The 20,386-nt window shown below is 48.8% G+C and overlaps 1 protein-coding gene across 6 annotated transcripts in view; it reads left to right on the forward strand.

Annotated features, from left to right (window-relative positions):
• Window positions 1–20,386, forward strand: part of NR5A2 (nuclear receptor subfamily 5 group A member 2) — a 110,595-nt gene that overhangs the window by 19,289 nt on the left and 70,920 nt on the right. For all 6 annotated transcript variants that reach the window (XM_032466828.1, XM_032466824.1, XM_032466823.1 and 3 more), the window contains one exon: window positions 485–1,131. In XM_032466828.1, the coding sequence (XP_032322719.1) occupies window positions 485–1,131 (647 nt within the window). The remainder of the gene's footprint in view (window positions 1–484; window positions 1,132–20,386) is intronic.

The following is a 20,386-nucleotide window of genomic DNA, read 5'->3' on the forward strand; positions in this document are numbered from 1 at the left end:
CTTTGTATCCAAAATATTTTTTTAATGACAAACACACTTGGAGTAAAGAATTCATAAATAAAGAGGACATGGCTTTTTTGGGGAATCTTTGTGGGTTATTGTAATGAAAGCAACCACCCACCAACCACTTCTGATCAATTTTCAGCCTTTCTAAATATCTCGAGATGGGGGGGGGGTTGTATAGCTCAGTGGTAGAGGGTGTGCTTCGCATGCACGAGGTCCTGGGTTCAGTCCCCGTATCTCCATTTAAAAATAAACAGACCTAATGACCTCCCCTCAAATAAATAAATAAAATTTAAAATAAATAAATACAACTAATTACCTAATTAATAATAAATGAACCTAATTACCTTCCCCTAAAACAAAAAAGCAAACTCCCCCCAAAATAAAAGAAGTTTAAAAAAATTAAACAAAATAAAGATCTGGAGGATGCTAATAATCAACCTCTTACTTACACCCTCAATTCCTGTTTCTGCCCCGACAGCGGTCAGGGCCGACCGAATGCGCGGCGGCAGGAATAAGTTTGGGCCCATGTACAAGAGGGACAGAGCCCTGAAGCAGCAGAAAAAGGCCCTCATCCGAGCCAACGGACTCAAGCTGGAAGCCATGTCCCAGGTGATCCAAGCTATGCCCTCGGAGCTGGGCATCTCGTCTGCGATCCAGAACATCCACTCGGCCTCCAAAGGCCTGCCTCTGAGCCACGCTGCCTTGCCTCCCACAGACTTCGACAGAAGCCCCTTCGTCACGTCGCCCATCAGCATGACCATGCCGCCGCACGGCAGCCTGCAGGGCTACCCGCCGTACGGCCACTTCCCCAGCCGGGCCATCAAGTCCGAGTACCCCGACCCCTACGGCAGCTCGCCCGAGTCCGTGCTGGGCTACTCCTACGTGGACGGCTACCAGACCAGCTCCCCGGCCAGCGTCCCGCACCTCATCCTGGAGCTGCTCAAGTGCGAGCCCGAGGAGCCCCAGGTCCAGGCCAAGATCGCGGCCTACCTGCAGCAGGAGCAGGCGGGCCGCGGCAGGCACGAGCGGCTCAGCACGTTCGGGCTCATGTGCAAGATGGCCGACCAGACGCTCTTCACCATCGTGGAGTGGGCCCGCAGCAGCGTCTTCTTCCGGGAGCTCAAGGTATGTGCGCCGCGGGCGCCGGGCGCCGCGCCTGCGCCATGGGTTCCGCGCCGGCGCCGTGGGCCCCGCGCCTGCCCCGCGGGCTCCGTGCCTGCGTCGGGCGCCGCGCCTGCGCCGCGGGGTTCGGGCCTGGACCTGAAAACCCACTTTCCTTCCTTTCCTTCGCGTGATGTCTTGCGCCCTTGACCTCAGGACCGCGGCAGCCTCACTTTCTGGGGCTTTTATCTACAGAGTTCTCCTTGTGGCGGTGTGGCTTTAAGTGTAAAATAGAGGAAACTGAGTAGGTTTTTTTTTTTTCTGAATAGCCGAATGTCTTTACTGACTCCCCTCACCTTGGTGGCTTATCGAAAAAATTTAAGCCAGAGTGAAACAGCACCTAGTAAACTTTTAAAAAAATACCAAATTAAGAGCTAGATTAGAGTGGTGCCAATTTAGGAGAAAAGAATGCCAACCTTTCCTTGTGTTTAGACGCTAAAGAATGCAAATGATACCAGTGGTTAGTAGCATGCAGTCGGTATTTACTACCTGTTTATCTTGACGTTAGTTAGTTAGTTCTGGAAAGCCTTTGTTTTGGGAGCAGATTCCAATAGGATGTTTTCCGTCATCGGATGGGGCGGGGGCCGCCGGTGAGTGCTGGTCTGCCTGGCTGCGTTTTAGTGCTCATAATCTGTGTCTGCCGCTGATTTTAATGGATTGGTACATTGTAAACACAGTACTTGTTTGTGCAAGGGTCTCTGTTTAACTCCATAATTATTTTATTTCCTGAAACTTAAGACTGAATTGATATGGGGAAGTTACAGAGAAGTTTCGGATCTGAGAATCACCACCAAACCGCACTTGGTGGTCAGCGGTTTCGTTCTCGATTTTAAAACACAAAAATGAATCCTGGATTTGATGTCGAAGTCTTATCTGTTCCCAAATCAGTTTCTTCCTTTTACTGTTGGGGGAAGACAAAGCTGCTTCAGGCCTAGGGCTTCTGATCACCTCGGATTTTAGGAGGAGATGTAAGAATCCCAGAGGACAGTGCACAGCAGACTTTTAATTTAAAGGTTTCTGTTTAAAGTAGTGTGTGTGGACTGGCTGGGGATTGGAAGCCAGGTGCAAACGGAAACCAGTGCTTTCCATGGCCGACTTCATCCTGCACCATGATTTGTCACGGAAACAAAAGTTACCTGAATGGATCCTGATAAGTCACTAGGCCCCCAACAGCCTGCTGTGAGGCCTGCAGGCGGTCCAGCCCTGCTCTCTGGGCCTTTGTCCTGCGTGGAAGGACGGCCCACCGTGGAGATGATGGGAGGCCAGCAGAATCTACTGCCTTAGCTGTCAGGCCAGGCCTGAGTGGGCGGCCTCCGGGACAGTCGGGCGCTGGTCACTGAAAATAGAACAGACAAAGCTGTGCTGCTGCTGTTAGGCTCACAGCTTTGTCCTGGAGAGAACAGGTGAGGGATCTGAAGATGAAGATGATCACTTTAGACCCAACCGACAGGTCAGGAGACCTAAGGGTGGGAAAGCATGACCTCAGAGTCAGAGGGGCTGATTCGGATCCGGTCTTTGCTGTTTAATAACTACACAGGCGGGCAGTCTCTGAGCCTCAGTTTTCTCGGCTTCATGGGGTGTTTGCGGGGAGCTGGGGGCATATGGGGGGATAAATACTTCTATTGAGGACATTTTTTGAGGAATAAAGGAAACTATGGGGGCAAAGCATCTCATCCCGGGAGCCTGGCATATGTGATATGCTGGGCAGGTCAGTGCTATTTTAACATTGTTGTTAATGTTTCAGGCCAAGTGTGTGGAAGCTTTCTGCAGTACTCTTACATTCAGGAAAAATAACAGGCACCTGTACTCTTCTTTTTTTTTTAATTGAGGTATAGTCAGTTTACAATGTTGTGTCAATTTCTGGTGTGCAGCACAGTTCTTCAGTCATACATGAATATAGATATATTCGTTTTCATATCTTTTCACCGTGAGCTATTACAAGATATTAAATATAGTTCTCTGTGCTCTACAGTATAAACTTGTTTATCTATTCTATGTATACCAGTCAGTATCTGCAAATCTTGAACTCCCAGTTTAGACCTTCCATCCCTCCGGCAGCCACAAGTCTGTATTCTATGTCTGTGAGTCTGTTTCTGTTTTATATATAAGTTCATTTGTCTTTTTTTTTAGATTCCACATATGAGTGATATCATATGGTGTTTTTCTTTCTCTTTCTGGCTTACTTCACTTGGAATGACATTCTCCAGAGCCATCTGTGTTGCTGCAAATGGCATTATTTTATCATTTTTTATAGCTGAGTAGTATTCCATTGTATAAATACACCACGACCTCTTTATCCAGTCGTCTGTCGGTGGACGCTTAGGCTGTTTCCATGTCTTGGCTGTTGTAAATAGTGCTGCTGTGAACACTGGGCTGGCACCTCTTAATAGTTTGCCATGTGTTACAGTCTCACCACATGTGTTATACAGAGTAGTAAAATTGTCTAATAGTCGTTAACTCCTGCCAGTTGAGGACTTAAAATTTGCCAGGCAGTCAGTTGGCTGTAAGATAGATACAAAGTTGAGTAAGACAAAATATTTTCTCTCAAAGATTTTATGATAAAACAATGTCATTAATGTCTATTGGAAAAAAAAAAAGACTGCTGAAGTTGTTCCACAAATGACAGGGGTGGGGGAGGGTGTAGCTCAGGCGTAGAGCGGGGCTTAGCATTCACAGGGTCTTGGGTTCAATCCCCATTACCTCCATTAAAAAAAAAAAAAGAAAAGATAAATAAACCTAATCACAATCCTCTCCCTCCAAAAAAGACAAATGCACAGGAAATGTAAAAACAGAAAAGGTTATGAAATCAGTACAGAGCCACAGGTAAGACTCTGAGGGTGCTAGGAAAGCATTATCTCCAAGTGTCTCTTTTCCTTTCCCTGTAGTTAAAGTGTATGAGATTCTTTTACAGGGCATATGATTCCATATTTGGCTAAAATATAACTGCCTTTGGGAACGGGACCTATTAGCGCATTGTCAGCCGTTTATGTGGTTGGTTAATGCATTTGTTGGTCTTCCATGAGCATCTGCTTTGGAGAAGGAAAGAGGATACGGATACCCTGGGGGCCCCGATGAGGGGCGGGAGGTGCCCCAGGGGAAAGAAGGACAGACTGGACCCACTTCACAGTTTGGGCTTCGGTTGAGAGAGTGATTCCGTTTAAGTATTTTTCAGAGAAGGAAAAGTGGAATTCAGAATAACTTAGGGATCGTTTAAATACAGAGTTGTGAGGTGACCATTTGCTTCGGAAGAATTCCTTTTCCTTTGTTGATAAATTTACCCTGCGAAAACCAGACTGAGGTGTTCGAAGGCAGCACCGAGACTTGTGTGTTGGCGTGTGTTTCTCCAGGGCACAGGCTTTCAAACTTTTTCACCAAGACCTGCAGTAAGAAGTAAGTTCTACCCGAACACCACACCCACGCCCGCACACACCCCCCCGAACCACAGCTCCCCTGGACGGTACCTGACCTTGTTCACGCCGTGCGCTCTGCTAGTTCCTATTCTATTCTGCTTTAGTTTAATTTATTTCATGTTTTTTAAAAATTTCCAGTCATGACCCACTAAATTGATTTCACGACCCACTAATGAGGTCTATGACCGGCAGCAGTCCAACACTCATTGCTCTGGGGAGGGTTTCGTGGTTCGTCCACTGGGCGCTGTCTACCTGCCGCCGCTGGGAACATCTCCTGGCAAAGGCCTCTCCCTCCTGGCCTGGCCTCCGAGTCACCCCCAAAACCTGTAGCCCAGGCCTCGCACCCTCTTCCTGCAAAAGTTGTGGTTTTAAAATATCATTTGGGGAGACGAATGCGCCCTTTTAAACGTGTGTCTTTGTCTTGTTAACCTCACCACCAATGAGCCACGAAGAGAGAGACTTGGAGGGCAGGTTGCCTGCACCTCTTCAACCCCAAGATGAAAAGCCCCGTATCTGCTCCCGGAGGGTAACAGGATAAGGCAGTTTTGCAAGTGACCCCTCGCTCCCTCCCCCAGGACAAGCTACACTCTCCCCGCGGATAAAAGAAAGAACACAGATTTCACGTGTTTACTATTTAAGGGCTCAGAAGGGCCAGAGGAAATTTGGTGGGTTGTTTTTCTACATATTTACAAGTTGCAAAAAAGAGTTTGCTTCCCACTCAAATACTGGAATGGGCAAGAGGAAATTACAGCCCCCAAACTCACATCTTGAAAAACAGCACATAAACAGCAAAAAATAAAAAAATTGAAACAACAGCAAATATAATCCTAGAAACCGTGCTGTTTCGGAGCTGGGCGATGACCGGGAAAAAGGAGAGGGGACGGGTACAAGCCAGTGGTTTTGTTCTCCTGTGTGCCTTAAGGGGCCACTCTGACCTCCATCCAAAATAGTGACCTGGGGAAGATGAAATTAATCCGCTGAAGCTGGTAGCTTTCCAAACAGCACGTTTGCATCAAATGATAATCCTTGCCTAGAAACCACAGATTTTTCAGATCTAGAAGAGACCGGATCATTGGACTCCTCCCCTCCTTTTACAAACGAAGAAACTGAGGCAGGGCCCGAGGCTCGTGGGAGATTTTACAGCCACTGAGTGGTAGAGGGGACGGGTTGATTCAGGTTCAAAGCAGCGGTACCCCCCCCCCCCGCCCACACACAAATACACACAAATAAGCCGAGTAATCTTTGCCCCCAAAGACACAGGTCTCTGCCAGTGAAGGGAAGCACACCTTCCGGTTAGCAGAAGTCCATCACTGCCCCGTTACTAGATCACAAGTCGTCAGGGAGGCAGATTTTCTCAGAGCCCAGACCAGCCCCCGGGAGTGAGGGAGTCACTTGAGGAAGCTACACTAATTCTCGCAGGCCCTTGGGGCGTCGCCGAGGGCCCAGTCGCTCCCAGCCAGCACTTCAGAGCCCCGAGAGGGTCCAGAGCTCTCCGGTGCCGCTCCCTCTGGGCACAGTCCTCTCGGGGAGGATCTGGGCCGGTCTCCACGCGGGTTCTGCTGAGCAGTTAAAACCACTGAACAAAGTTCGGTCCTGGGTCCTGGGTCCTGGGTCCTGGGTCCCGGGCATGTCAGCATGGGTTACTTTTTTACATACGTTTGTGAAAATAGGCAGAATTTAGGATTGTAACTGGGCAACAGATGGGCCACTCATTTTCCAGACCTGACTGTGTTTTCTGAGGTAGGTCGGACATCCGCTCTGCCTTCAAATCTTTAAGCCCAGCCTGGCCCGCGGCGGCCTCTGCACTCTCGACTCTCCCTTGTGTTCGGGGAAATGAGAGCGAGTCCCAGGCCGCAGAGAGCGCCCTGCCTTCACGAGGCGAGGGGACGGAGCCTTTCCTTTCCGCTGTTTTTCTCTCGTCCGGGTGCTGATGATCTCGCAGACTCCAGCGCAGTGAGAACATCGTCCCCGCTTTGTTCAGCGGCTGATGAATCTGGAGGGGCCATCTGACCTTCTGATGAGACCAGGTGTCTTAAGAGGATTCTGGGAATGGACGTGGGAGAGTTTCCCTGTGATGCAGGATTCTGACACACGCAGGAGGAAGGAGGAACATCTCTAAATTAATCCTGACTGAAGCACATAACCAGCATTTCTGTGGAAAATGGGGCTCAGAGGCTCGGGGAGCTGGTGCCAAAGGAATTCATTCAGTTGTACTGAAGCCTGTTTTCTCCCAAGTGAGGGGGCTGGGGGTGGGAGGACCGCGTACTTTTCTCAGCTCTGCTATGGAAGCTTTTTGAGCAGAGGTTTTATGTCTTTTCCTTTTTTCTCCTAATTTTTTTTTTGTTGAAGTATAGTCAGTGTACAGTGCTGTGTCCGTTTCTGGTGTGCAGCGCAGTGCTTCAGTCACACGTGAACGTACTGACATTCGTTTTCATGTTCTTTGTCACCATAAGTTGCTACAAGATACTGAACATGGTTCCCCGTGCTCTGCAGCGTGAGCTTGTTGTGGATCTGTTTTGTACGCAGCGGTTGGTGTCCGCAGATCTCGAGCTCCCAGTTTACCCCTTCCCAGCCCCTTTCCCCCTGGTAACTGTAAGTTTGTTTTCCATGTTATGTATGTATGTATGTATTTATTTATTTATTTTTAAAAAACATTTATTTTGGGTACAATTATTGGGAGGGAGGTAATTAGGTTTCTTTGTTTTTATTTATTTATTTATTTATGGTGGTGGAGGGACTGGGGATTGAACCCAGGACCTCGTGTGCGCTGAGTGCAGCGCTCTGTCGCTGAGCCGTTCTCCGCCCCCGGGCTCTGTGCGTTTGGCTCAGGGCTGTTCGGGCGTCACACATCTGCTGTGATTCCTTCCAGGCAGACCTGAAGCAGAAGCCAGGTCTGGCTGACTGTGTTGAGAACGTGTCGCAGTCTCTCCTTCCCCGCTTGTAGGGGTGTGGGTGTTGCTGCCCTCTTGTCTGTGATTGAGTAAGGAATCCCTTTTTTCGCCTTCTAAAGCTTTCTTGGTCACTGTCCTCTGGGTGGATCAGCTCTTCTCCACCAATACCTGTCTGTGCTCTGGCTTGCTCTTGGGTGGGCGGCTGAAGACCAGCCCCTGGCTTCTCCCCATCCTGTGTTCCTTGGAGTGTTAACGTTTGCTTTATTCAGTGTGTGTGCATCTGCAAATGGCAGACTCAGTCTAGACGCTAACTTCCCCAAGCTTGGGTCATGGCAGCCAGATGCTGGCAGTTTCCATGCAAACAGAGCCCCCGGGGCGCCAGGATGTTGGGTCAGTGCGATGATCACAGCTTCGTAGGAGGCTTGCTGCTTCACACACCCTGTATGCTTCCTGCTCCTCGTCATGTCTTTGCTATCCGGTGGAATCATGGGGCGCTCGGGGGTAGCCGGCCACACCCAAGAAACCCAGGTTAAAGGGCTGGGCCACTGTCAGGCGTCTGAAATGACCAGGAGGGGAGGAGGGAAGTGGGCATTTTCCTCGTTCTGCTCAGGGTCAGAGAGGGGAGGTCGCCTTTCTGGGTGCTCCCTCTTTTTTAATTGACTGTTGTGTTAGTTTTCGGTGTGCAGCATCGTGATTCGGCCACACACACATTTGTTTTTCCTTTTTACATTCTTTCTCATTATAGGTTATTGACTGTGGGTGCTCACTCTTCCTGCTATAGGACGGGGTGCCTCAGTGCCTTTCCTGTCTGCTCCCTCAGGGCCGCCCTGGGAAGTGAGGCCAGGCCAAGGCCTCCTTTTTCCCAGAGGGAGAGAGTGAAAGACCTGGACTCTGCCGTCGTAGAACACGGTCCTTCCAGACCACGTCCGTTCCTCCAGCCCTTCCCATGGTCCCCTGGGGGTGCGGAGTTCACTGACGAATGTAAGTTTGCCAGCTAGGTTTTTAAACAACCATTTGTTTTAGTCAAATAATTCGTTAGTCCCAGCAGAATTAACCCAGGCACCTAAATCAGTTTGGGGTGAGTAGGGATCAGGAACGAGAAAGATGTGGGGGAGAAAAAAGAAGCCAGCAGGTAACCCACCCCCCAGACGTGGAGTTACCTCAGTAGGTGAGGGTTTAGGGAAGACTCAAGGTCAACAGAAAATACTTCCATATTTCCTTGACTACAGAGTTCGGATAATAAATGGTGATAAAGCTGCCATTTATTGAGTTTTTACTGAGTCAGACCATTGTGAAGTGCTTCACCTGTGTTGCTGCGTGTATCTCATTTAACACTGATTAGTCCCCGTGCAGTGGGCGTGTTTGTTCCAATGTGCCGATAAGGGCGCTGACACCCAGAGACTGACCTCCCCAAGGCACGCGGCTCGTACGAGGTGACGGTGTCCTTAAAGCAGAAGAACCGATCTGGCAGCCTTCAGTAAACCGCAGAAGACTTTAGAATGGCCTTTTCCCTCTGCTCGGACCAGTACCACTTGACAGGAGGTCTTAAAGGACCTCGCTTACTCTGAAACTGCAGGGAGCACTTTCTTAGATTGGCCTAAGAATATGCAAATTCTTTCTTTCTGTTTTAATTGGAGGAAGACCTTGCAGGAGCTGGAATGTGCGCTGTTCTGTAAATTTGCAGCCGAAGAAGATCCAGGAGCTGGCCATTGGTTGCAGCCTCTGGAGCCTGTAAACCTTAACTGGTAAAACCAGCTGCAACCAGAGGGCCACCAAAGGAGGCCGTGGGGTGCAGTGTGGCCCTCGGGACACTCGGGCAGGCCCCCTCCCCACTCTCGGGCCAGCATCAGTTCCTACGCAATAGCAGTCTGCCTGCCTAGAAGCAGTTACATGCCTGTTTGCTGAGAATACTCAGGGTCCCGCTCACTCCAGTGCCTGCGTCTGCCCAGTGGGGCACGGAAATTGCCCACCGATCTCACAGAAAGTCTGTGCTGTCAGGGCCCCAGGGCCCCAGGGTCGGGGAGACCCTGTCTGCACACCATGTCCTCTGTCATACAAAGTCAAGTAATGGGTGACAAAACTGAAAACATGACTCCTGTGTGGCACTCCTTAACGCTCTTTTGAAGGACTTTGCCCTCTGAACCTGCGAGGCAAAATAGGTCTCTGTGTTCTCCAGGATAAGTGAAGGATGGCTTTGCTCTGACTTATTCTTCCACAGCTTGGAAAGTAGATCATACAAATCTTTGAGGGCTCAACATCCATTTGCAGAATGGCTGCATAGAAATTGGGCATTTACGCTATTCTTCACGTTAAAGACATTAATCTCTAACCCAAGAACACCACCCACACTCCAGAACAGTGATAAACACCACATCACCTCTTCCAGCAGCCGGCTCCTTCTTAGCTGTCTGGTGCTTAGCACCCGCCTCCCGCTGCATTTCTGCCTTCCCCATCCACCAGGCGAAGCGCAGGCCGCCGTGCGTGGGGCCCCAGCTGGCTTCTCTGGGGACACTCTGACCTCCTGCATCGTTTTCTTTATCTTCTCCACTTCCCTCCACCTCCATCTCTCCTATCTGCCCAGTCTCCCCGTCTCTTCTCACTCATGTGGCTTCTCTTGTGACACCTCAGGCTCTCCAGAGGCAGCGGCAGGCATCGCTGTGCACAGCGGTGTGGCCCCAGGGACCACGTGGTGGCTCACCCCGTCCTCCGGGCATCTGCCCTCTCCCTGCAGGTGGAATGTGGAGGGCCAGGGAGGGTACCCGAACCCTGTAAGGGGGAGGATGGATGGAGAAGGCCTAGGAAACAATGGGCAGATGAACTGTAGGAGTGAGTGAGCTGCATTCAAGGACAGGAGGTAGGACTTCCATGTGGTCCTGCCCCTGGGTGAGGAGACCCCCCCCCCACAGTGGGGTTCTCTGATGGAGGAAGAGGTCAGCTTCAGAGGGCACGGGAGACAAGGCTGTAGCTGAGCAGGGGAAACGATTAGCTCCTGTGGCTCCAACCCAAAGACAGCTTCACAACTTACCTTGTTTCCAAACAGCCGTGGGCCGCAAGGCCTCACTGCCTGAGTTGTTCAGCCCTAAATCCTGACAAAGGGTTACCAACATTTCCCTCCATTTTTTTTTTAAAGATTTGTTTATTTAATGGAGGTGCTGGGGATGGAACCCAGGACCTCGCACTTGCTAAGCACGTGCTCTGCCACTGAACCACACCCTCCCCCTGCGTTGCCCTCATTTTTAACTTCCTCCCTGGAAATCGTTTTCAAATGCTCCATTTCAGACCTACCAGGGCCAGTTCTCTAAATTCTTCACATGATAGCGTGCCCCGCAGGGATCGCGTGACACCTGGGGAGAGATTTTGGAAACCTGGGCACACGGGGCTCTTGGGCCTGCCACCGTCCATGCCTCAGGAAACCAGAAGAAAACACATTATCTGGAATATTTAGAAATGTCGCCAGGATTGAGCAACATTCAGGATTAACTTTACAGCCAACTGGATCTGACTTCTAATTCTGTCTGAATGCTTTTTCTTTACCTGGCCGGTGGGATCATTGGCCAATAGGTCTAAAGTCTGCCCTTCATTGCACAATAAAAGCATTGCAAAGGCGGAGCAGATGCTCAGACCCCGGCCTCTGTCTTTCACTGAGGAGCGGGGAGGTCACTGGCCTTTCCTGAGTGGCTCATGCTGTTGGTTTTTAACATCTACAGCAAGAGGGGGAGGGTAGAGCTCAGTGGTAGAGCTGGTGCTTAGCGTGCTCACAAGGTCCTGGGTTCAATCCCCAGTGCCTCCACAAAAAAGAAATAAACAAACAAATAAACCTAATTACCTACCCCCCCAAAAAAGAATGAAAACAATAAATTAATTTAAAAAATAAAGTCTACAGCAGAACCACCTCTTGTGAGTTGACCATCACATTTCTGAATACCCTGTTTACAGAATACTTTACCTGGGAGGGCAGTATAATTATTTCATTGGAATTAAAAACATATTTTATGGGCATGAAAGGTACTAGTTCCCTGTGGAAGAAACGTGCCCAAGACGTGGAGGAGGGGTCTTCTTGGGGTAAAGGCAGCACAGATACGTCTTTACTTTGAAGCAACAGGAAATTGCTAACTGGTCGTCTGAAAACTCTCACAGTGATGTTTCCAGCGACTTCTCGAGCAGTGTTCCCGATGTTATACAGGGGCCAGACCTCCTGCATCGTTTTCTTTATCTTCTCCACTTCCTTCCACCTCCATCTCTCCTTTCCTCTCTGCCTAGTCTCCCCTTCTCTTTCCTCACTCACGTGGCTTCTCTTCCTTGTGACACCTCAGGCTCTTCAGAGGCAGCTGCAGGCATCGCTGTGCACAGCAGTGTGGCCCCAGGGACCACGTGGTGGCTCACCCCGTCCTCCGGGCATCTGCCTTCTCCCTGCAGGTGGAATGTGGAGGGCCAGGGAGGGTACCCGAACCCTGTAAGGGGGAGGATGGATGGAGAAGGCGATGTGAATTCCTGGAAGGAATGGGAAATCATTTGGTAGAGATGAAGTCCGTGCCCACGTGGGTTTTGGGTCCCATGCGGTTCTCCCGGGCAGATCTTGTCTGCACACGTCACAGGGCTTTGAGTGCATAGTCTGTTTTCAGATGTGTTCCCTGAAACGCGGGCTCGTTCTCAGACCTGTTTGACTTGGACCCCTGTACCCCGTCCACTCTGAAGTTGTGCGCGCTCCTTCACCACACTCATCCTCACACCCCCGTTGTGCTTTGATCTAAAGTTGTGATGAATAAGAGGCTCTGCCTATTGTCTAATTAAAAAAATAACTTACTAAATATTACATTCCCCCTTGTAAAATAATGATAGAGATTAGTGTTTGTGCAGAAGCGTGGGCAACAGCGTTCTTCAAAAGTTTTTCTCTCGGTGATGAAAAGCTGTTAGATTATTTTGACTCACTAATCAAATGTAATTGGGTAGCTTGCAGGGCCTTAGATTTTCCTTGTCCGGTTATCAAAGCAGGAAATGTCACTCATGGAGCTGATGAAAGGCGTCTCTCACGGTATTCTTTCAATTACAGATCTTACAGAGTGAATGAAATGGTTCTGCTGCTGAAAACTCCTAGGCTTGAAATGCCCCTTCGTGCTAATTGCTGTATTAGCTAGTTAACACAGCATTAGACATTTTAATTGATTCCTGCTCCGGTTTTGGAGAAAAAAATTCTGGATCTGTTTGGCAAGTAAATTCAGGAGGGCGGCGGCTGGGGCACAGCCATGGTCGTGTTTATACGGGGGATTTGCGGTGGAAACAACAGCCTCGCTTTCATGCTTTACGAGCGTGAATGGTTTGCCCTCGGTTTGGGATTTGTGGTGTGAATGCTTCCGAAGGACCTTTATTTGACCACTGAGAGTGACTTTTATGGTTTTATCAATGACATCTCATGATCTTGAAAACGTAACTTCACTGCAGTCATGTGTCTGGATGATTCCAACGGAGGGTTAGCTTTTGCAAAGAATCGAGTCACATCAGGCCTGCATTTCATTCATCAGGATGTAGCAGTTTTCTTCCGGGTTGAGTCCCACTGTCAAGATACCCGTAAAGCAGTTCTGGCCTAAACGATCGGTTGTGACCCAGGATTAGGACACATTCAGTTTGTATTCGTTTATGAATTCACTCGTTTGCTCGCTCAGGTGTCAAACATGTACTGAGCGCCCGCTGTGAATCAAGCCCCCCCGTGCGACGTTGCTGCAGATGAGACAAAAGCAGGCCTCACCGACGCACGTTACGTCCCCTTGTGGGGGGCACTCTTCTCCATTACAGTAGGCGCTCCAGCCTGGATGCAGCGCCAGGCACCCCAGCAGGCCCCGATGCTGAAAGCTGGTGCAGCTCTTTGCAACAGGCGTGCAGGAGGTCCTGACTGGGCTTCCGCTGATGCTGGAGATGAGACTGGAACTGGAAAATACAGTTGTAGTCTCATCGACAACAGGCCACGCCCTGAGAAACATGGCATCAGTCCGGAATGTCGTGTAAGCTCCTGGGGGGCGCCTGGCATGGAGGAGTGAGGCTGGTCGGGGAGGGGGGCGTCCTGGGGGATGAGTAGGAGTTGGGAACCAGATGAATGAGTAGAAAGAAGTGGAGGTGGGGTCAGGTAGGTGCCACCAGCAGGGAACAGCTTGTGCAGAAACACAAGGCCTGGGGATCTGTGCCTAACTCCTGTGGCGAGGAGGGAGCGTGGAGGGAGCCCGCAGGAGGGAAGGCTTAGGGATTGCTCACCTAAGGCTCCTCTCACATGTGGATCGTATATATATACACGAAGCAAAGAGAAGCCACCAGAGGAAGCTGAGAAGGGGCGAGGTGACCCGGGGGGCTGGAAACACAGCACAGTGGCTGTTGGACTTGCGCCTGCTGTTTCATTTCGTGATTTCACTTTGGTGTCATCGTCTCTGGCCTCCCAGCACGTAGCTGGCGTGCACTGCCACGTTTCCTTCTCGCGCCTGCGTGAGCTGTGTCGGCGCCGTGAAGGGGGCCTGCGGCTGGCTTTCTCCTTCTCGGGAAGCGCCAGTTACTGGGGACATGGGTGTATCTGAGGTCTTGGGCCTTGTTTCATGTTTCATTTAAACAAAGGTGACATTTTAAAATTGCTTCCGTATCACCTACTTTCTGACCAGAAAGTTTTTCCTTTTCAACCGTACATGGATCTGTTGCTGTTCATTTCATAGTCGTTGGTTTCATGGGGCCACAGCAGCCTTCGAGTTATACCCACATTGTTGTCAGGGAGGGGGCTCTACCGGCCAGTGTGCCTGAAGTCATCACATACCACCTTTTAACATTACTGGTTCCCAGGTCCCACCTTCAACCTGATGATTCACTCACTCACTCACTCACTCACTCAACACATGTTAATTAAATACCCACCAGGTGCCACACCCTGTGTAGACCAGGGGATGCTGTAGTGAACAAGACCAACATGGACACTGTTTTTGTGGATGCCCACATTGTAGTGAGGGGGAAGCAGATGGTGAACAAGCCAAGGCAGAGAATGTGAAGGCATAGAGCCCAGGAGTGAGTAGGGTGTGCGGAGGGAGGGAGGGAGCAGTGAGAGACTTTAGAGAAGGCAGACATGAAGAGTTGACACTAGAACTGAAATCTAAATAGCGGGAAGGACCAGGCTTGCCAAGTCTGGAGACACAGCAGTCCAGGCACAGGAGCAGCAAGCGTGCAAAGGCCCCGAGGTGGAAACTAGCTTGCTAGTTCCAGTGTGCGTGGAGACAAGGGTTTGGCAAGGTCCGGCCCTTGCAGGGCTCGGATCTTCTCCTGTTGGGGATGGAACCCCTGGAGGATTTTAAGCAGGGGAGTGTCTTCATCACATTCTCCTTATAAGAACTGTTGCCCTGGCTGTAGGTGGGAGATGGGTTGGGGGGAAGCAAGAAAGTAGGAGACCCAGGACTCCCTTGACGGCAGGGGCAGGGAGACGTGGGTGGCCCAGGACACGTGCTGAGGTAGAGCAGACAGAACTTGCCAAAAAGGGAGAAAGGGAGGAGGCAGGCATAGCTTGGGTTTTTGGGCTGAGCCCCTGAGAGCCATGTTTTGAGAAGGAAGAGGGACCGGAATCTCTGGGAGCAGGGCTTGCAAACGTCCTTAAAGCTCCTGGAACAGATAGACACAGACGCCAGCACTGGTCCTCAGATGCCCACTTTGGGAACCGCTGATGATTCTGGGCCCTGTTTTTATTCCATGCACATAGCTAAGGCACCCCAGGCAGGTGAGGATCCAGCTCTTCTAAAAGGCCGGGGTTCTGGACGCCCCTGCAATCTGCTTAGCAGCAGTCAGAGCCTTCTTTGTTATGCAGCGTAGGTCCTTTTTTGTGCAGATGCGTCACGCCCTCGGTCAGGGAAGTCCAAACAGCAGGATGCCCTCGGCTTGATTCTAACCCTTTACTGAGTTGCAGCTACATGAAAACCTAAAAATCTTCTGTCATTAAGGGACCCAAACTCATTTCAGTCATTGAGATGGAGGAGCCTAGTGAAAACTGGACCCTCTGCCAGCACAAGCTGACCAGGATGCGAATCGACCGGAGGGGCACCCCCGGAACTGAGGGTCGAGGTCGGCCAGTGCTCGGCCCCACGCGACCTCCCCAAGCCGAGATCAGCTCTGAACTGAAGGGAGAGAGGATCCTCGGACCCTCGGTTCAAAAGTGTAGACCGTCAACCCTCTAAAAGCACCTCTCTCACTTCAGTACGGGCTCTCTAGAAAAATTTGACCCGAAGTTTGAGTCACTGCCTTGACGTTGAAGAACTCCTTTTTCAGAAGGAGGAAATTGCTAGTTATTTTAAATATTCTTTCTAAGCCTTACCTCCAATCTTTTAACTACCTTTGTTGCCCTTCTAAGAACTTTAACTTTCTTTTCTGTGGTAACTCAGTTACCAACACTTCTCTCCCCGCCAGCGCAATGCAGCGGGCGGAGTCTGGATTATAAAACAAATTGAGATTCATCTAGAAAATCATAGATGGCCGTGAGTATGGTGGTCATAGCAGAATCAGTAACCCCGCCAAGAGCGGTGAGTGTTCCATCTACTGTAATTCTTAAATCTCCCCATGTTCTGAAAGCACTTGGTTTCCCACCACTTCAGACCTTACAGAGTTTATTTCTAGGCATTGGGGGAAAAAACACCCTGATACTGTTTTGTCTGTATCTCTGCAAGCGAACAAACTTCTTGCCGGCCCTGACAGCTCCAGCCCGTGGTCACCGACAGCGCAGACTGGCCTCAGCTTTGTGACCCTGGAGCTAATGAGTGTTAGGAAACTCTCAGTGGAGAAAAAAAAAAAGCCAAAATATCTTCCCCTTTGCACATTTTATAAAAACGTTAGCCCTTGCGCTCACAGTTGCTTGGGTCCCTCAAGAGCCTGGGAAAGGGCTCACACTTGGGAAGGTGCTAGAAGCTTAAGCCTGTTGGTTGGTTTCAGGTCACTGTGCCTCTGATTTGAGGCTCAGCCAGGGTACTTCCTGTGTAGGGGAAGAGCAGGAGGGGAGTGGGGAAAAAGCTGAAAATCTGCATGGTGGTCTAAAAGGCGTAAGTGTAGCTTGCCCGACTGAATAAAACGCGAATGACGCCCAGACAGCTTTACGGAGTTTTTTTCTTTCTAAAAATAATTCCTCATTGGTCACCATGTTACCGAGTCCAAACTCGTTCTGCTTGCCATATGACAGGCCAGTAAATTGGGAGGCGAGCTGTTGGCACAAGGAATAACCACTTTTATTGGGAAAGCCAGTCGACTGAAAAGACCGGGGGCTCATGTCCTGGAGAACCATCTTCTCCAAGTCAGAATTCAGGCTCCTTTTACACTAAAAGGGAGGGGGGAGGGTGTGGCTGGTTGTTGCAAACTTCTTGGTGTCAGAGCCCTTTGTTCTTGCAGCTGTCCGCGTGGGTCAGGTCACGATGTTCCTGTAAATCTCCAACAAGACAAATGTTATCCTCTGTTCTGCAACTTACTATCCCGACATGAGTGGGAAAGTGTCCTGCCCTAAAGGCCAGCGCCTTGAGAAGGGGCTCTCCTGTAGCTTTCAGGCTCCAGGCAAATTTCTTTTACAAAAGGTGCGGAACCAGCACGACGCAGCCCGGGAAGCAGAGCCCAGGGTGGGAGCCCAAGGAGCAGGTCTCACATGGGGTCAGCGCTCTCGTCCCGACTACAACGGGACAGTCAAGGCAGCCCTGCCTGCGGACTGAAGACGTGACCACAGCATCGTTAGATGCTCTCTGGCCATTCCGCCTCACCTGTTCCACCTCCTCCTCACCTGGACTCACCTGCCTGGCTGAACCCGCACATATTTCTGTTCCTTCTCTTACACTCTCCTTTCCCTAAGAAATGTCTCATACGTGTATCCAGCCAATTTAAATAGAAAGTGTTGTAAGTTCTAGTTCAGTTTTGACAAAGGGTTTATAAGGAATTCGTACTCTCCAATGGCAGCATTACTTTCTGTGCATGCTGGTGTCACAGTGATGTCAGAGATGCGGGGTTTCCTGTGGTAAGATGGTAGAACATGAAACAAAGGTGTGGGGGTCCTCAGACTACAGAAAAATTCAGTTTGTCTATTCTTAGAATGAATCACATAATAAAGTCTTAAGGAATCACACACTTCCTGCTTGATTTTGTTTACCCGGTCTTGACTTACACAGTTGAGTGAAAAGACTCAAATTCTTAAGTGGCTAATTAGGAGGAATATTGGAAAATATAATCTCTAATTAGGTCTCAGTACCATGCAGGTGTCCACAGGTGGTTACCTCTCAGCGGGACTCTTGTTGGCTTTAACATGGGATGTGGGGGAACGTTTCGACGAAGAGTTTACTCTCAAGAGCTCAGAGTTAGAAATAATTTTAGAAGGTTTTGAGAAGTTTTTAAAAAGTGAATTTTACTCCTAATATTACCCCCCAAAAAATGAACTCAATTTCTCAAGTGTTTTTCATTTGTGAGATAGTATGACCACATAAAATGTGCGGAAGAACTTAAACGTTCTTGCCAAAACAAAAAATAAGTAAATGAAGGGATGGTTAAGTTCATTAACCAGATGTGGGAAGTCCTTTCAAAATGTAAACATATCAGATCGCCACAATGCACACTTTAAATTTCTCACAATTTCATATGTCAATTATATGTGTCAATAGAGCTGAGATAAACTAACTTATTAATTGTACAAGGGACCAAAGGAGTATGTGTAGGTGAGCAAATGGATAAGTGTCCCTCTGTGCATTTGCTGTGGAATTCTGTATTGAGGAGTAATTAAAGTCGAGAGAGAAGGCAGTCTAGCAAATTGTACTAGCCAAGGCATAGTGTGTCTTATGGTTTTTATTTCTTAATAATCCAAAAAAAAAAGCCAAGAATATCCTTCAAATAAAATGATCAGGCGATTTCATGGACTGCCCCTACATAATGATATTTAATAGAAAATCTTTCCTAAATTTGAATGTATAGGTAAGTCTGGATGAGAGCTGGTTTAAGTTGCTGGGTCCAGCTCCGTGGGGAGTTGCCCCACCTGGCTACCTGCGAACATGAGCAGTGGCGACGGTCAGCCTGTGTCTGCAGACTTGCCATTTACTGGAAAGAATTAGTAGGGAACAGGAGAAGTGTGATGGCATCCTTTGCAATAAGAGAGAGAAAATGAATTTGTTTCTTGAAATGAGAACAAAACTGCCTACTTTCCCAGACTCCTGTCCTTTGATGAGATAGTCTTTTTGAGCCGTTTCTTTCTTTGGGGAGGACTTATTTTCCCAGATGGCTGTCCGGTAAGAAACCAGAGCTCAGTCACATCGTTTATAGAGCCACGCAGTCTGACGTCCTCAGATTTCTGAGTCAAGTGTACCAGACAGAGTGCTTTCAGAGAGAGGAGCTTACACCCGCAAGATACCACTTCATGTGTTTTTGCAGGAGGTTTTATTTAGCTTAACTCTATCAAAACAAAACACTAGGCAAAAACACATTGGAGGGGGGCACTTGAAACAACAGTGGTGCCCAGGATCGATTGTTCCATTACAGTTGGGTGTTAGGCCAGTCCAGTTGTTAAGTTAGCCCATACTGAGACTTGATGAATAAATGTTTACATAATTGCTCCCACTTTTCCTGACTCTCTTGGTTCGATCAGTTTCACAGCAGAGAAGTTAAAAAAAATTATTAAAAGAGAGCTTTTGAGATTGAATGCTCTAATTAACTGCTGATTGTGTCTCTAAGTGGACTGCTTTGTTTTCATTTGATATTAGTTCACTTTTTTTAATTGAATGAAAGATTCTTTAAATTCTGTAGTGCTTTGCGAAGTTTCACACACCTGATTTCACATAATCCCATAATAACACTCCCCCCCACCCATACTGTCCCTCCCCCCCCCCCCCCCACTGGTCACCACTAGTTTGTTCTCTGTATCTGTGAGTCTGCTTCTTTTTTGTTTTATTCACTAGTTGTTATTTTTTAGATTCCGCATATAAGTGAGATCACACAGTACTTGTCTTTCTCTGTCTGAGTTATTTCACTTAGCATGATATCCTCAGAGTCCATCCATGTTGCCACAAATGGCAAAGTTTTGTTCTGTTTTTATGGCTGAGTAGTATTCCTGTGTGTGTGTGTGTGTGTGTGTGTGTACACACCACATCTTCTTTATCCAGTCATCTGTTGATGGACACTGAAGTAGCTTCCGTGTCTTGGCTATGGTAAATCGTGCTTTTGTGAACACTGGGGTACATGTATCTTTGAATTAGTGCTTCTGGTTTTTTTTGGATATATACCCAGGAGTGAAATTGCTGGGTCATATGGTAGTTCTATTTATAGTTTTCTGAGAAACAGACTATTTTTGATTAAAAAAAAAGAAACCAAATGTAGCTGTCTCCATCCCAGTGGACTTCCAGGCTGTGCTGGAAAGCAGAGCTGATACCTGGGGAGGCCGCAGGAGCTGGTGCGCTGGGGCTGCTCGGCATCCCACTACTCTCAGGCAGAGCCAATCATAGTATTGGCTCTGGTATTCTTTTCTGAAGGTCTTAAAAGTTGATCAGTTTAGAAGCAGATGCACGTGGACTGCCCTGACTTTGACTTTGTGATGAAAGCAGTCTTTGTTGGGTTTAAAGGGCTCCATGGACACGGGATACCAGCTCAGGCTGGCAGAATGCGTTTCTGTCGTCTTGGGTTCGGGGGAGAAATTGATTCATCCTCATGACTGTCTTTGCAAGGAAATCCTTATGAAGCGATAGGCTGTAACTCATCAAAAATCAAGGTAAAGAAATAGCAGAAGTAAATCTGAGAAAATTGATCTTTCTGGTTTTAGATGCTTCTTATAGCAGAAAACCCATTGGCTCTAAAGGGAATTCCTAAGGTGGAACCATTTATAGAGACACCATTTTCCAGCAAGCAGTTTGGGGGTTGGGGGTGGGGAGAAGAGGAGGCATTTTTTTAATATTATATTTTTTAACC

This window comes from Camelus ferus, chromosome 23 (genome assembly GCF_009834535.1).
Source record: "Camelus ferus isolate YT-003-E chromosome 23, BCGSAC_Cfer_1.0, whole genome shotgun sequence".
In the NCBI taxonomy this organism is placed as follows: domain Eukaryota; kingdom Metazoa; phylum Chordata; class Mammalia; order Artiodactyla; family Camelidae; genus Camelus; species Camelus ferus.